Here is an 18168-nt window from a genome sequence, read left to right as displayed (position 1 = left end):
CGGGTAAGAAGCAACTTATACACTGCCAGAAGTTGCTACTAATATCACAATAGCTATTTCTCTGCCTCATAGAAATCGTTCGCTAAATTTAAAAGCTGGCACCATCAATGCCATCTTTTTCCATAGGTAATGATGGAACAACACTTGCAAAATAAAGATGGAACAAAAGGTCTTACTAAGCATTATACCTTGAAGAAGGGACCTTTTGCTCACCTTCCCCCCCTCCCCTCACACGCAATTAGCATTCTGAGTTAACGTATTTCTCCTGGTGTCACAGCGCTGCTCTTACCAACCTCACCTGCATTGCGCATTCCAGCCGGGCTCATGCATACCTTCACACAGGAGCACTAAGGGGCAGAAAATCTTTCCTTCTGATTTGCAGTCTTGAGGGAATGCGGTCTTTCTGGCCGAGGCTGGATTGTTTTTCCCCAATTCTATTTACTTAAGATTTTTTTTTCACACAGGAGGAGACACTGGTTACTGCCCACGTGGTTTGCTTGCTTATTCTCTGAACTAGAGGCAAATCCAAGCGAAGGAGAACTCTAGCCAATCTTTTATTTTATTATGGGGGAGAAGGGACCTTTTCAGATGGGAAACCCTGAATGTTCTGGTTTTGGTGGCTATTCAGGCACCAAGAAATCACAACTATGTTTAAATGTTACCGTCTATTTTTTGTCAATTGCCCTTTTTTTTTTTTTTTTTTTTTTAAGAATAAGCACACATCCAAGTAATAAGGTTTTTTATAGACATTGTAAAAAGTTATGCCCACACCTGGGGGTGAGGGACAGGGCAATACATTAGCTAATAACATTGCTCCTTTACTTAGCTAGATGGAGGTCACTGACACAGCTCAGCAAGACGTGAGCCACCATCATCATTTGTTTACTCACCGCCTAGGCACTGGCGGAGGTAGAGGTTCAGCTTACCCCCTCGTGGCATCAAAAGCATGATTTACAAGTTCCTGCTTGCGCTCCTGCAGGCTAAGCTCTTACTTTTGCAAAAAAAAAGCCGTCTTAAAAAAAACACTTGCTGGGACTGGTTGTGGCTTTTCGGTGCAGACTCAGTTGAAAGCAGGGAAATCGGTACTCTGCCCATCTTCTTGGTGATGTGAGACACAATAACATCATCTAAGGCTTACCTATTTCCGCGACTCAAAATCAGGCTTAGAAAAAGATTCGGTACAGATAACTTCCTCTATTCAGAAAGGGACTGGATTAGGGTTTGTTGATTTTGTCCGTGCTACGGTTACATACAGCTATCTTGTGGTTATCTTTTATCTGACATCATCTGTTTTCAGGCATTGTTCCTTCTCCCAGCAGTTGATGTTATAGCTGCTGCTCTTTGCGTACCCTGCCTGTGACAGCAAAGCAATCCTCTCATACAGAATATTAATTGACACCACATTTTCTAACATGCAGGGAAGAAAAAAATGCCACCTTGTTTTAGTAAGTTAATCCACAAAAGAGGTCCAGCAAGCTGAAGTGAAGTACATCAGAGGTGATTCCATAGCTGGCAAAGCAAGGATGTTCAAAACCAAACTCACCCATAAAAAGTGAGACGCAAGAACCCGATCCTGTGGCCAAGTTTCACCAACTCTCCCTGCCGAGCAGCAGCTCCTGTTAGCAGCACGATTCCTACTTTCTTCAGGGTGCACAGCCACTTGTACGCGCTTTCATCGTTGTACATGACTTCTTCAAAAGGTATTTTGGGAAGTTGCAGGTCTGACCCCCAGTACTGGCGTTCTGAAAGGGAAGAAACAGAGAAACAAGCGCTTAGCTGTTTTAGCATTAAAGCTCAGGACATGGTCGAAGTACAAAGTTAACGGGGTTTCTACCCATTTATAAATATGCCCTCGGTCCTGCAGTCAGCCACCTGAAACCGGGCCCCCGAGTTTGCATGGATAACAAGCAATCTTTATGACGAAACTCAGCAAAACACTGCAGTAAAGAAATTCTAACTCAGAAGTTGAATGAAAGACCTTTTGAAAGAGACTTTTTTGTTGTTGTTGTTGTTAACGGTACCTCAGAACTGCGCATATTCATTTTTCTATCTGTACTGGTGAACCAGAAGAGTGAAAATGTGAAGCTAAGAGTGCTTTGAAAGTTTCTTGTCTAGGGTAAAAAACCACGGAGCACCCTGAGATCTCCCTCAGAGGTATTATCGTATGGGTATATCATAATGGAAAGATTATATTCCTGATGAAGGAACAGGAGAAGACACACATCAATATAACAGCTTAGAAGCAGAGTAACTACATCAATTGCATAAGTGACCAGTCAATTTTCTTTTGTAGATTTATCTTCAGGAACGCTTATCTAGTTGCGTTGCATTCTGCAGGATGGTGTAATCCCTTGTCTTTTCCTCTGCAGATTTTTTTGTGAGCATTTATCTTATTCCAGGAAGATGCAAAGGAGAGCCCAAGATCTTCACAAACCCGAGGTAAAAGAAAATGATGGAAAGATTGAGCAATGACCAAGAAGTATATAATTACGGCATGTCCATTCTCAAGCAAAATTGATTATAAGAGCATATGACAATAGAAGAGCGTTAGAATTGCTATACCAACCATAATCAGATGTTTGCTTGCTGAATAGACCTTGTGATATGAAAGGGAGAAACCCGCAGCCGTTTGCTAGAGGCAGGAATAGACTCGCAGGCAGATGGAAAGGGCTTTTGAGCCTGGCTTTCCTTCAGGCCTTTTGCTGCTCCCCTCTTCTTTTTGTCCCCTTACACCAGCAGCAGCTGCACAGCACACCATCCAGAGCTTTAGAAGTACTGAAAATCCATGCGGCTTTAAAATTAAATGCTGCTTAGCCTCACCCTTGTAGGTATTTACAGCTGCCCGCGTAGTGCTAAACCTGTACCTTTCACTGACAGTGTATCTATACCTGTATCTATAGATGGGGATTTTTAATGCATAACCAATTATTATTGCTTTCTAGTATCACAGTTCTATAATGGTTATTTGCTTTGATTTAATAATGCTTCTTAAAAATCTCATAACCTATCCTCAAGCAATCACGTTCTGGTTGAGTTGCAGAGTTCTCAAATGGATAAATAACCTAATACAGGGACAGGAAATAAAACTAAAATACCGGGTCATTGCTAGAAAGAAAACCAATTATTTTCTCTTAACCGTATTATTTTCTGAGGAAGAATGTACTCTGGTGTCAGACAACGTGGCCTTATATCGGTTTGTAAAGATACTCTGCAGAAGAGACAAACATAAACATACAGTGATAATTAGATATGTTCATGAAATCTAGGCAGACTTTTCATTTTATGAAGGGCTACACAATCCACATCTCATCTTCCGGCGTAAGTAAGTTCTAAAAATTACGCCTACAGTATTCTGCTTTCAACAAAACTGTACACACTGAAGGTTTTGGTCTGGATTACGGTGCCGGAGGCTGCACCTGGCACAGGAAAGACTTGTCACGTGTCAGCAGGCGGATGGGCACGAAGCCCCCAGGCACGCTGTGGGAAGGCACAGCAACTGCTCCCAGCGTAAGTCCCAATGTGACTACTTCAAGCGCCAGGATACATCCCCCACCTGATTAGGCTCCCCCAGGGGAAAATACACAACCCCTCTGGCATTGATCTTGGCATCTGGTCACCACCGAAGGCAGGGTGAAGCTTTAGCCGTAACCCCAACTACTGTAGCCAAGGTCTTAGGGCAAAGCCCTCGGTTGTCCCCTGATCTCCAGGAGCACGCGTTGCCTGCAACTCCTGGTGTGTCACTGCAGACCACTTGGGCGGCAACCAAAAGCAGCATGGCCTGAACTGCTGTACAGGATGTGAAGAGGACGGCTCCCACCAGGCAGAGGGAGAGGAACTCAGCTGAAGCTAGCTAGCCCTGTCTTCCCAGGAGCAGCTATTTTTGCTCTGCTTTGCTAAAAGCCTTGTGTCTGGGCATTAAGGTGTAAGTGCACCTGGATTCTGGCTGCCTCTACTCAGATTCTGGGCTGTGCAGTTATTATTTCTTGCCTTTATTTTTCTTCTCTGTTTATTTTATGTCCTCTTTCTTTCCTTCCTTCTCCATGAGGCAAACTTGGATTTTGAGACCTTGACTCGAGAGAAGATGTCAAGACTGGGATTTTCTCTCTCTCCTAAGATCTTGAACACAAAGGTAAAAAGGAAATCCTATCTGTGGGTCTAATGAAGAATCTTCTTCTTGCATGGAGTGGGTTGTCTTAGCCTTTGTTGGAGGCACTCCATTCCAGTGTGAGCCACAGGAATGGCCCAAATGTTTACAGAGCTAGGGAGTCCCTCCACACGCAAGGAAAATGAAAGGTTAACCTTTCACAGGAAAACCTGTCCAATTCTGAGGACATACATAGCTGAAGTAAGTCTTGGGAACCTGCTGGGGAAAAGCCTCTCCAGTTACTCACATCTGAAGACATGCGTATCTAGAGAAAGTCCTGGGGACCTCTTGGGTTGAAAAAATGAAACAACTCAGTCAAGAAAAAAATGTGCTGTCCCCCGTCCTTTCAAAGGAACAAGGAGAAGAGTAAAACACCAACAAGCAATAAGGAAAAAAAAAAAAACCAATGAAAAAAAAGAAGATATTCTACTCAAGTCTGGTTTCCTTCACCAAAAAGTACTCTCCTCCCTCACCTCGAAAGCTGTACAAACCACAGCACCAGCTCCAAGGCACAACTACTGAACTGAGCCTCCCAGTTCTCTGCTGGTTTATACTAGTGGCTAATTTAGGACAAGCTTGTTAAGGACTAATTGTTTACCTGTGTGTTGATGGTGATTAAGGACTAATACTCGGCAACGTGTGCTGTTAATGAATGTCAATCCAGTAGAGCGTTGTTTTGAAGTGTCAAACTGTGCTGATGCCTTTTAAACGTATCAACAAATCTGTAACTGCTATATGTAAAAATAAAGGTATGTATGGCCAGACGTACACAGAGATTCAGCTGTACCCGACACAGCTTGAGATCTTTTCTCTTTTTGCTCCAAGTATGTCAGCATCCTCATATTCCCCAAATAAACCTGACTCTGTGAGGTGCTACGGGGTGGGCAGGAGAGCAGAGTTTCTGCGTAGACAAGCCGAGTTGCTGGCACAAGCATGGGCATAACCGAGTGCTGGGGGGGACACGGGGATGGCCTCGCAGAGGGGTGGCCCATCACAAACAACTGATGGTGAAGATGGGAAATGAAACCCACCAGGCATGCAGGGGTGAGTGTAGGAACTACAGTACAGCCACCGCGAGGGCATGGCAGCCAGACTAGTGACAGACCAAATTAATAAATGGGGTCCTTGAGTCATTACAGGTAAACAAGCTCAGGATCAAGCTCTGGGAACCACACTGGGGCCAACCAATTAGGCTGCAGGGTTACTAGAGGCCAAAGTCCCTTTCTGGGGACTATGCTGGGGGTCACCTGAGGTCAACCAATTAGCCCCCAAGGTGACTTTAGGTCAAACTCATGCTTGGGGACCATGTTGGGGCCAACTCATTAGCCCCTGGGGTTACTTGAGGTCAAATGCATGCTTAGGGACCACGATGGGGGTCATCCAATGAACCTGTGGGGCTACTTGAGGTCAAATTCACTCTCTGGGGGCCATCTGGGGTCATCACAGGTCAACTAAAATAGCCCCAGGGGTTACTTGAGGGCAAATGCATGCTTGGGCACAATGTTGGGGTCATCTGAGGTCAACCAATTAGGCCCAGGGTTACTTGAGGTCAAGTGCCCTCTCTGGGGTCATTTGTAGTCATCCAATTGTCTAATTCATTAAACTTTTCATAACTTTTTACGACAACGTTGCAGTATAGTCTCACTTGTGCCCAAGTGAGTTTATCAGGCACAGTCTTTTCAAACACATCTAGTAACGATGTGTACCATTTTACATTTTTTTCCATCAGAACAATCCAGTGCTGCCCACTGTAGTTTGTTTTATGATGCCTTTTCCTAGGAATGTTACTATTTATACTGATTTTTTTTAATGATTTAATGTTTCCATTCTTTTTAAAGCAAGTAAATAAGGTTTCTTCTCTGTACGGAACTTTCATCCAATGATTCAAAACTGTCAGCTATAAAGATTTATGACATAAAAGGCTTCACCTTTCATCCTCAGCTCACAGAACTAGATTGTGGAACATGATCAGCATCGTCCCATGAAAAACCATCCATTTTGGTGGAAAGCCAAATGACCAGGGCCACGAATGCTAAAAATTCTCTATGTACTAGTATGAAGACAAAAGAGTCAGGTTTAAAATAATTCATCAAAGCTGTGAATTATGTGAAACTTTTTTCTTGCTGAAACTGATTTTCCCCTCTTACCAAAAGGTTGTCCCTTCTGAAACCAAGGCCATTTTATTTTAATGGCCAAAGAAAGTCACATACAGAGAAGAATGAAGGTTATGGCTCTCTGCATGGCTGAGTGCCAAATGGTTCTCTGAGATTGCGACTGGAGATATCCAGAACGTCCTCAGTGGACAACTATGGATTTTCCTCCATCATCTTTCCATATCAAGATCCTGAGTCTTACCCCTATGGCTCAAAAAACGTGCATCAAATGTACAGAATATGTTAGAGGAATATGTTTGACAATTAAAACTCCCGGCAGACCTCTGTGAAGAAGCTTGCTCAATAACCTGAGGCCAGTGGTTTCGGTTTCTCTTGCCCACGTCCATGAAACATTTTTCATCAGAGAGCACAGCTGGTGGAGCTCTCTACCACTGAAGATGCCTCACACCTCTCTGGGAGTCTTTCACTTACTTGTAACTTTGGTAAACTTTAACCACTTGTGCTGAGGTTTTCCATGGTGGTATCTGCTGAAAATAATTTTGGGAGAGTTTCAACAACAACGAAAATGGATCAAAAGCCTAGACCAGTGAAAAAATGAGTAGTGCAGCCAAGTCAAAATTTTTACATTGGCTGAGCGGAGAAGTTTTAGTGCTTTCGTTCTTTCAAGCGTCAAGTTTGGCAAATAAGTTGTTCACGTGTTAGGAATGTACATTGGCCATTCCTGTGAAAGTAGTCAAGTTTGGCCAATACTTTGGAAAGTGTCACCTTGCAGATGTTCCACAGGCATTTTTTTTCATTTTGGCAGCAAAATTGTCCAAATATTCCTTTCACACCGAGTATGCTCCAGAGGTTGGGTAAGGGATAGAGCAGGACCATCGCAAAAACAGAGATGAGGAAAGTAATTTCCGTGTAAAATTAGCAGACTCACAGGAAACAAGGCCAAATATAGCACCATCTATGTGCTTCAAAAATTATGTAATTCTAATCTCAATCATCCATTCCCCTGGGACTTCTCTCACCTGTCGATTTCAGAATATTCTGAAATTTGAAAAGTGATATAACAATTTGATTATTCTTCCTCAAGTGATGGGACACGTCACTGACTTCCCCGGACTGATGTATAACTAAGCATCAGCTCAATATTCATACTTTCCATTATTCCACACACAATTTTGCACAAACTCAAACCATGTTCATATTGTACCAGAGATATGAGAGATTTCTATTAGAGTAATTTGTCCATGTGGAGAATCCAGGACAAATCGGGATGCTGCAGGAAGAACCTCTTCGTTAACCAACTGTTTGAAACTACTCCAGTCAGGTATATTTTAAGATTTTTCAGGGAAATTTGCAAAATGAAATTAATTTCTTTGAATAAAAGGCAGGGCTGTAGCTGTTCATCAGTGCAAGCAAAACCACATAATAACAACTAAACCCTGTGATTCTTTATTTTGGCTTCAACATTCATAAGCCAAGATCACTTTGTTAAAATCTAAGATTTTTTTTATTTTTCCCCCCTCCATTTTTTACCCCAGACTAATCCTGCCAGGACCAATTCTGCTAGACACCACTACAACAGACAGCACCTAAGTTTTAATGGCTCCACCGCATTCATCCAAGAACTCAAGGGAACGGTAAAATAGACAGAAAGAGAAAAGGCAGCAAATTAATCACGGAGCACAGCTTCTCACCAGGATACTTTCTGGAGTCTGCCAGTTGTTAATGCAGTTAACTTTAATTTAATTTGCCTATGCTACTGGCAGAGGACACTGGAATCCACAATTGCGGGTCACATTTAGTACTTTACAACTAACAGCGATTTTCTTCTGCAGCAGAAAAGATTCCAGAGAAGAACGCCCTAAAATACCTCACAGTGTCTGTGGACCACTGAATCCATCCTGGTCTTTTGTTTATTTGTTTATTCATAGGGATTTTAAAATAGTAGAGAGTTTAACGCCAAGTGGAATGGTTGCCCACACACCTGCAAGAAAGCTGCTACAGGGACTCGGCAGTGATTTTATCGTTACAAATGGCATTTGTATGCATTGTTAGTACATTAAAAGTGAAACGACTGCAGGTTTACTAGTGTAAATGAATCTTAGGTCAAGATATAACTTTTATTAAGCTGCCTTGCTAGAAAGCGTCATCAGTGATGCCCTTATCTATGTATATTTATGATAGCACATGCACACACCACACATATCAGTAGCTATAATATTGAGAGTTGTTAATAATAAGTGGTGCTAACATTTCCTCAGAAATTGCTTTTTCTGTGTAAAACTCGGTTTTTAATTGCTTATAACTTCAGCAAAATACAATCTTTTGGGGTGATTTTTTTCCCCCCCCTCGTGTAGGGGGGAGATTATCCTCAATTTATCAGGATAACCACCGGTCAAGAGGATTGTCTGTTTCTTAGAAGAAAACTGAGCACAGGAGTGCATTTTTTGCTCATGTTTGAAAAAATCCCAGCAAAGGCTCTAATTTTGGTGACTGAGGTGACACCAGAAATACATTTTGGTGAATACGTCTCCCCTCTAATCTTGTTGAGGTCCAATTCCATGAGGAAACCTGGTAATGGCCCTTCCTACAGCTTCACAGATGAAAGTGTCCCTGCCTCTGTGCTGCCCAGGCAGCCGACCACCCACAGGAGGAGGTCACCCATGGATGTAGCGAGCTGTGGAGAGGGAGGAGAAGGAAAGAAGCCTGAGAGAGTTGGGGTTGTTCAGCTTGGAGAAGAGAAGGCTCTGGGGAGACCTTATAGTAGCCTTTCAGTACTTAAAGGGAGCTTATAAGAAAGATGAGGGCAGACTTTTTAGTAGGGCCTGTAGTGATAGGACAAGGGGTAATGGCTTTAAACTAACAGAGGGTAGATTTAGACTAGACATAAGGAAGACATTTTTTATGATGAGGGCGATGAAACACCGGCCCAGGTTGCCCAGAGAGGTGGTAGATGCCCCATCCCTGGAGGTGTTCAAGGCCAGGTTGGACAGGGCTCTGAGCAACCTGATCTAGTATAAGATGTCCCTGTCCACGGCAGGGGGGTTGGACTAGATGGCCTTTAAAGGTCCCTTCCAACCCAAACCATTCTACGATTCCATGAGCTGAGCTGTTACCATGCCGTCTGGTAGAGGCTCCCTTCTGGACCCCAGAGCAGGAAGACGTGAGCTGAAGGGTGAGAGCAGCTGTCAGGGAGGAGAAAGAGATGCATTACCTCGGGAAAGACTCAGGGCAACTGAAGTGGGAGTGGTCGCAACTTTGGATCTTACCTATTTCAGACTTTCTTGGGAGTTATTAATAATGACACGTGTTAACTTGAAAAACAAGGAAATGAGGTGTGATCTGCTCACTCGATCTGAAACACAGTGCTGGTGGCAGATACAAAAGACCATCTGGACATAGACACCTGCCCTTCAAAGTTACTGTAACGCACAGAAATAGGTGTGGGGTAATTTCTTTCTCTCCAGTGCAAAAGACCTATTTCAGATTTATACTCCTCGAATACAACACTGTCTGCCTCCTTGCTCTCATCTCACTAATTTCCACTTGTAACAGCTCACAAATTTGCCAGTTTGCCAATTTGTGTGCACAAATAAACACACACATTCAAACCAAAGACGTTGCACAGTAATGGATAAACAGGGCAAAGATGCTATTTCTTACACTGCATTTTGCACAGATTTTGCATTGCTTCTAGACTTTTGCAAAACTCTAAACATTAGTTTTAAGTCAAGCATTGAGTCAGAGCTCCTGTTCTTACAGTAGAGACATAATTGGTTTCCCTTGCTTTGATGTATTTCGTCTGAAGCCGATCATTCTTTAGAGAGTGCACAGTAAAGCGTGAAAAGATTTTAGCTATTGCATAGAATAATTGTTTTGTTTCAATCCCATCTAGCTTACTTGGTATTTTAGCTAATATTCAGTTGACTTGCCCAGTCATCAATCACAGAGATTACATACTAGAAATGAGACCATAAGCATTTCAAAAATGCAGATGGCATAATTTTGAAAACACTTATAACTGTTTTTATTCCAACATCCCTTCAACAGCCAGGACCAATAAAATTTATTACATAGTCCAACCAGCTTTCAGAATGGGAGCTCTGGGGGATTTCACCTGGTGACTGAGGGACATGTTGCACTTGAAAGAGATGTAAAGGGCCAGGATGGAGCCTTTTTTCTTTCCTCTCTCTAGATATAGGCAGCAAGTTCAAAATGCAATGCGCTCATAAAAAAGTGAACCCAGACACTACATAGTCACAACGTTTTTTCAAGAGTTGCAGAGTCTGCAAATTTCCAACCACTAGTATTCCAATATTCCCCTCCCCTTTGGCTGAGGCTGCTTAGAGACTGTCCAAGAAACACAACGCACGTACCCAAATATCAGCTATCCACACAGACCATCTTTTATACTCTACCCTGTGTTTCAAAGAAGCTGCAGCATGATTGACAACCTGCTGAATTTCGCAACATGTTCACAAAAATCAAAAAAGCGCAAGCCTTGAGGAGGGATATAATCTCACCTCATTAAATTCCTTTTTGAGGCCACTCCATGGCCTGCGACTCACTGCTCCAGTGTGTTTAACTCACCATACATCCTTTCACACATTTGAAAGATGGGGAAAAAATAGTATATGAATGTTTTCCTTTTTCCTCTATTAAAAGTTATGAAATTAAAATAGCTTCAGGTATGCTGCACGAACTGCCAAGATTATCCTTTGAAAGACGAAGTTAAGCTTCAGTGTTGGTGCAGGTAAGTAACCATGTGAAAACTAAGAGAATATTTAAGTTTCAACTTTTCTTTCCTAGCCTTTCTTGCTGCCCTGTTAATAAAGTTTTCCTTATTTTCCTTACATAAAACAAGGCATAAAGGAATATTAATATTTCAAGGAATATACCACCAGATTTTTACCCACTTTGAGAAATAAATATATGCACCTGGAATTTAACTGCAGCTCCAGGAGCCCCAGGCTTCCCCTTTCACATGGACTGTAAAGTCCTCTTGTTCAAATTCCCAGTTCCCTCTGTGCTTGCTAGAAGTTCCACCTAATACGGGATGCCCCTTCTGCAGCCCATGGACATGGGCCGTGGTGTTGAGCTTTGGGGTGGTTTTGGCTTTTGTTTCGAACACCTGCTTTGCCACAGCACCACAAAATGGCACACACTCAGCATACCTGTCTTGGTTTTGGTGTACCAAACATGGAGAACATTCAAGGAACGCCAACGCATTTGGTCTTCCTCCCAACCAGACCCCCTGCAGCAGAGGCAGTCACCTGGCCTCACATCTCCAACTCTATGGAGCCAGGGGAGACAAAAAGCTAAATTCAAAATACTTCTGTAAGTAACCTGCAAGACTAATCTCTTCCCTGTGTAAAAACTACCAATGACGTGAATCCCACTCCGGTACTGGGAATTTATCCCTGCCCAGACTCTGCAGTGTATTCGTGAGTCAACACTGCCAACTGACTGAAGAGAAGTTTAACCTTTACGGTACCCCCATGATGCGGAAATCGCAAAATTTCAAGGAAACTGAACTGTTCACTGATACTCTCCAGGTAGCCACTAAAACTGAGAAATGGTTCAAGTAAAGCAGCTTCTTAGGCTTCTTTGTGTTAAAAAAAAAATCTAAACAAAGACAGAAAGTGGTAAATATAGTTAAAACCTGCCTGGAGAGGCCATAAACTCTGTCCTCGAAGTTCCAGTTCTCTCACACGCATTCACGTCCAGTGACAAGTGCAGCCAGCATCCTCTGTGGTTTGGGTTTGTTTTTCTTTTCAAAGGTGCAGGGCTGGTACACGAACGCTTATAAATCCTACCTCGTGTTTCAGAGAAGAAAGGCTCCGAGTTTCCAGCCCTTCAGTAGCATCTTGATGCAGCCAAGAGCTTAGTCTTTGAGCTACTGCAGGAGTAACCTTTCCCCCCTGACATTTGCCAATGCACTCTGTAATGACACTGGGGCAAACACACCAAAAGCTGAAAACGCATTGTGCACAGCTCCAAGTATTATCCATCTTGGGAAATGTACGGAACGCAGCAGCGGCTGGTATCTGGGAGGAAAAAAATCCAGCGCAGCTTGTAAAGTTATTGCTATTACAAACATGCCCTCACTTCACGTCTTAAAATCTTCCTTTTAATTTGAAACTTTTTATAGTTTGTCTGAGCTCAGATTTTTACCTAGTGTGAGCAGCGTTAATAAAATCTGTTCATGTATGTACACATGCGTTTGTACAGTGATGGACCTCCCATGAACATGGAAAACAAACGGTTCCTTCTCTCTCCGTCCCCGCCTCTGCTCCCAGCACTTGATTTCTTAGATGCTTCTAGACCACTAATCACATACAGTGCTTTCCAACGAGCACTCTGGAGTCTTTCTCAGATATCACACACACTATGGAAGCCTTACTCCATCAAATGGAGCAGGAGGACTGCTTCATCTCTTCTGCAGGTTAGACTTCTCTTTGGACTTTGCTGAAAGCAATGTTTGCCTTGACCCCAACCCAGTCTGCCAGCACAGGCTCACATTTAGGCTGTGATCAGTACCGATCCGGGTGGTTATTTCCCTACCTTCCACTCAAAAAGCTGCTGAGCTGCAGTATCCTACAGGAAACCCTGAGACAATGACCAAGGATGCTGAAGACATATGAAGGAAATGGACTGCAGAGAGTGGCTTGGCTCACATGCTTTTACTGCCTTGCTGCTGGAGACTGAACGTTAGGCTGATGAACTAGTCACCCAACCCATTAAAGCATATTTCATGTTTTTACCATTCGTCCTATTTGTCAAGGTCATTTAGAATTGTAACCCTGGTCCTTCAACCTGGTTCCAGTCAACCCCCGACTGGTGTCATCTGCAAATTTAACGTGGCTGTTCCTTTCCATCATAGTCATGGACAAAAATAAGGAAGAGCATTGCATAAAGCACAGACCTTCACAAAGCCTGTCCTGATGTATCATTCTGCCTTGATGGTAAACCACTGACTATTTTTTAAAGATGACACATTTCCTTAGCACATTCATGAAAATTTCACGTGCAACAGGGTCAAATGCTTTATGCTAAGAATATGAATGTGACCACTTCATTCAATAATAAATATGCCAAAGAAAATGATGAAAAACAATCAAAGACCAAACGTGCATACTTAGAGCAGAAGCCACTGTCTTGACAGCACCGCATTAACCCTTCAAAATATTAGAAAGGCAGAACGTCCATGAAGAGAAAGAAGTAGAAAAAAGAAATTTCGACCTACGACTAAAATACAGTGATTCATTTCCAACCATAAAGCCGTACAAAACAGGGAGAAACTTGCAGCATTTACATACCAGCTCAAGGCTGTATGCATAATAAATGTTTTTCCTATTAGCAAAGAGGAAGCTGTCTGACAATCACACTGGCTCTCTGCAGTTGACTATGGGATGTTTACTTACACCAGGTGTATATATTAAGTTGCAGAGAGGAGATTATATGGCAACTTCCTCATCATTTTTGCACAGAATTTCCTACAGCCTTTTAAATCATTATTAGATATTACATATTAGTAATTGTGGGGGTCTTTTCAGAGATATCTTAGAGCTTAATTCAAATATACTGGTGCCAGTTTTAATCCTTCTATTAGCTGCAACAGATCTGAGGTCTAATTTCTAACATTTATATCTGATATACGCGTGAACTACTTTTAAACAACTCATATTTGTATGCAAAACAGCGACGGACTTCCTCTGCTCACCGGTCCCACAGACCATCACAGCCAGGCAAGTACAACAGCAGTAGGAGAGAGACAAGTCTACATTAAAATAAGCAGTATTTATAAAGTTTTCCTTCTCCTCAGCCCCAGACAAAAATGTTATATGTTGTCCAATATTTACAATTTGACAAATTAACACGTCCATAATTCTTTGGAAAAGGGAGAGGAAAGCATACGTCATAAAAACCGAAAAAGGTTCTATTTTCTATTCTATAAAAGGATATTTAAGCCCTTCCACTTAACAATATTTTTTTAAAAAGTCTATATGGAAGTCTTAGAAAATTGTGTGCCCCACAGGGCATGTTATTCTCCCATATATCGAACAACAGGAACTTTATTCCCATTTTTATCCGCGAATGCCCTTCAGCCTGAAAATCGACCAAGAAGCTGCACTGAACAGGGACTCTACTCCTCAGAATTTCCTGGTGGCAATCGATCCCAGTCAGGTTCTTCATTATCACATCAGCAAAGCACACTCTTCCATTGTACTATAGCAGAAATCTAAGAACACACACTTGGAAAGCTGAAGGGATAAGAAAGATAGGCACGAGCCATTAGAGTTTTTGGTCCCACTTGCACAGCACAGTTGCAGGTGCCCAATAAAAAAGTCTTTATGTTTACAAACGTAGCTGAACAATTCATAAGAGATAAAAACAAAGGTCTTGGAGAATTATTTTGTGTCTTTATTGACATCATGACTAATAAAACCCCAGATCTATGTGTTTTTCAAAACGGGAAGAATGAAATACTTTCGAGAGAATTAATGAGTCACCGCCTCTTTCCATTTCAGGACAATAATATTTTGGGGGGAAAAAATAATAAGAAAAAAAGGATCCAATTTCTCAATCATACCAGGTTAGTCATAAAAAGCCACCTACCCGAGGGTTTGCACAAAATGAGAAGATGGCCCATGCCCAGTTCCTGCAGATGGTGTGCATGCATCAACAAACGCTTGGAATTATTCAGCATTTACTACGCAGGTTGGGACAGTGATGGTCAAAACCTTCTAAACAGATTCATGCGAGAAAGAAAAGTTTAGACATCATAGATTAATTTACTTCATCTAAAATTATTTTGACTGCCATGTGTATTTTAAAGTTTGTTGAAGGCCAAATGTATTTTTGCTGTATTTTTGCTGTATTGCGTATCATGGATATGGCAGCCTAACTCACGGGGGCAGCTCTTATTAATTATTAGAATCATAGAATCATAGAACGTGTTGGGTTGGAAGGGACCTTTAAAGGTCATCTAGTCCAACCCCCCTGCAGGATAAATCCCAATGACCAAACTCTTTTAGTAAAAAGAGCCAAACTTGTAACTTCTTCCTCTTAAAATTGTCATTTCTCAGGACCTAGTAGAGAAACTGAATCATCATCTGAAATCTTTAACCTTATGTTAAAACCTAACCTAAGGTTAAAAATATTAAGTAGCACCAGGTACTACCTCTGCTGAATCTTTTTCCCCTCTACCCAATAGGAAAAGGTCATTGTGATGTTACTTAATTTTTTCCCAGTACATCCTGTTGTTGGGATGCCGGTGTCTTGGAAAATGAGCCTCAGCCAATGCAACACAGTGAGAGTAGGGAAAGCACCTGGCGTACTCAGTGTTTCCCACGAGCTTCCTCTACCACAAACAAAACCTGAGCCAGAGAGAGACTCACGAGGTGGTAAATCACTCCTGTGACGTTTGTTGGGGAGAACACAAGTAAACAGGAGGGGGAAAAAAAGTATCTTTGAGACATCAGAACTGGAGAAGTAGAAGATGGCTCTTTTGCGGCTCCTTTGGAAGTACCTTGTAAGCTGGGCTAAACCGAGCCTCACTATACACAAAAGTGGGCTTTGCATACTACATGGATAGCATCTGGCAGTGTTTTTAAAAGGGGAATCTTGACATACTGCCATTGAGCTATTTGTAGTCACTTCCACCACGCAGTGAAAATCCGACCTACACATGCCCAACATCTATTTTTTTTGAATCAGAAATTATGATGAAAAAACACGATAAAAGCAACACGAAAAGCAAAAGGAAACAAAAAAAAGCCACAGCCGTGATAATGTCAGCAGTGAAGGTTAACCTCTAACTGCAGCAGTCTGGTGAGCTTGCTTTTATATTTGTTGAGCCAGCATGCAGGGCTGGCATTCCGTACCTCGGTCTGTAATATTATACTGCTGGGATATGATTAGCTACTTAAGGGCATGTATTTCGCTGTGTGTAACTCCACTGACCAGAAGGAAGCGAATGCTAAACTTAGCCCGATACCCAATGAGAAACAGGTCTTAAACAGCCAGCAAACAAACTCACGTGCCTGTTTTTGCAGCTGAAACCTGAGAAAAGCTGGGCTGAAGCCATCCATCACAATGAGCCAGATCTTCTCTGGGAACATGAGGAAGAGCAGAATGACAGTAAACAAACCCAAAGTTAACGCAGGCCCTTATTTAGTGTAACTTTTATAAACGCGTTTCTTTCAGATCGACCAACGGAAAGCAGAATTCGCAAAAGCATCGCCCAAAGAATAAAACGTATCTTTGGTGTGTATTTTACCTAGATGGCTTCAGCGGACGTCAGCAGTAGCAGAGGGGAGAACTGGCCTCCAAAACAAGCATTGCATTTCGATGCTGAGAGTAAGCACCGTGTAAATGTGCGCGTACGAACGCAAATCACAGCCAGTTGGGCTTCATAATGGGGGAAAAAAGTCGCATTACGTCCGAAATACTGAAACCTCAGTTATTGATACCTTTGCTAATAAACATAAACCGAGATCTAGACTAATTTGTGTGTGCAGTAATTAGAGCAACATTCAGTTTACATTCATCTATATCCCCCCAAAGGCTACGACACATCTTGCGAGCTTCCGCAGCACCTTCATTTTCCCAAATAAAAATTCCTACTACCTAAAACATCAAGTCTGGTTCCCCTGAATGAGGTTCGCATCTTCATCACGTTCATTCTGGGAACATGCCCAACCCTCCAAAACAGTAAACAGTGTAGTTTGTTCTTGCCAAAGCGAAAGCAGACGTGAACTTTTACATTGCTGGGGGGAAAAAGTTCCATCCTGAACTATGTCTGTTATTTGATCCACTGAAATGAAAGGAAATATTACCCATCACTGAAATTTTAAGCCAGATGTAAAAGGCTGAATCTTAAGAGCTGACTTTTGTTTAGGAGAACGGGTGCTAGGAGCTAAGGAATATTTGACCTGCAGAAACTGGGAGAAATAACTGGCCCCTTCAGTCATCCCTGAGGTACCAAACAAAGCTCAGACGCAGGAGATACCCAAGACCACCATTTTCCCATTTCTCATCTTTCATGGGGAAAAAAACCCAAATACACTTTCTTTTTGGGGGGTGTTTTTTTTATTCTGACAAAGAGAAGGAGCACAAACCAATTGCAGATTTGCCTTTTGCTGAGCTCCGAGGAAACTGGATCCGAGTTTCACACCATCGGCTTGCCCCAGTTTCTTTTTTTCTAACGCAATATCCTGTTTCAACGGATGCGATCTAAACTCAGAACACGGATCCCCAACTTTCTGCAGCAGCAGATCTCACAGGAACACTGTCAAGAGCAACAGCAGAAATCTCGCAAGTTTTCACACGCTCCATGCTCGCAATCTGAGGCTGCCAGGGAAACGACGATGCGCGTATGACAAAGCAAGCGGGCTTATAACTTTTCACGCAGAAGGGTGAGCGACTCGTACCGGGTAAATGTTACGCTGCCGGTTGCGCAAAACGCTTCATGACCAAAAGACGGTCAACTGCTGCAATAATTGTGGGACGCCGAGCAAACACAACCTGAACTTCAGCACTAGACACTGCTATGCTACACGGTTACTTTTTAACAGAAGGCCATGGAAAGGGAAAAATTTTTATTTCAGTTATAATTCCCTTGCAATTCCAAATAATCTTCTAAAGATAAAATTTTTAAGAATTTAAACAGCACACACACACTTGCATTGTCACACAGCCCACTGCTGGTCCACAAGGCTCGTTTTTGAGACCTACTAACCCTTTCTGGAAAGAAAAGGCTTTTAGGAAAGTAAACGCAGCCCAATCAACTGAACTCCTGTCAGGTGCAGGGGTTAGAAGAGACAAAGAACAACCATGGATTCCTAAACCAAGGAGAGGGAAAGAGTTACCACGGGTTCAGCCTGGCACTGAGCACCAAGAGCAGCTGTC

The 18168-nt window shown here is 42.4% G+C and overlaps 1 protein-coding gene across 3 annotated transcripts in view; it reads right to left on the bottom strand.

Annotated features, from left to right (window-relative positions):
- Nucleotides 1–18168, bottom strand: part of BBOX1 (gamma-butyrobetaine hydroxylase 1) — a 41083-nt gene that overhangs the window by 12759 nt on the left and 10156 nt on the right. For all 3 annotated transcript variants that reach the window (XM_054200456.1, XM_054200457.1, XM_054200458.1), the window contains exon 4: nucleotides 1544–1742. In XM_054200456.1, the coding sequence (XP_054056431.1) occupies nucleotides 1544–1742 (199 nt within the window). The remainder of the gene's footprint in view (nucleotides 1–1543; nucleotides 1743–18168) is intronic.

Source organism: Rissa tridactyla, chromosome 4 (assembly GCF_028500815.1).
Source record: "Rissa tridactyla isolate bRisTri1 chromosome 4, bRisTri1.patW.cur.20221130, whole genome shotgun sequence".
NCBI lineage: Eukaryota > Metazoa > Chordata > Aves > Charadriiformes > Laridae > Rissa > Rissa tridactyla.
Note: the sequence above shows the minus strand (reverse complement) of the source record. Positions and strands in the feature narration are given on the sequence as shown.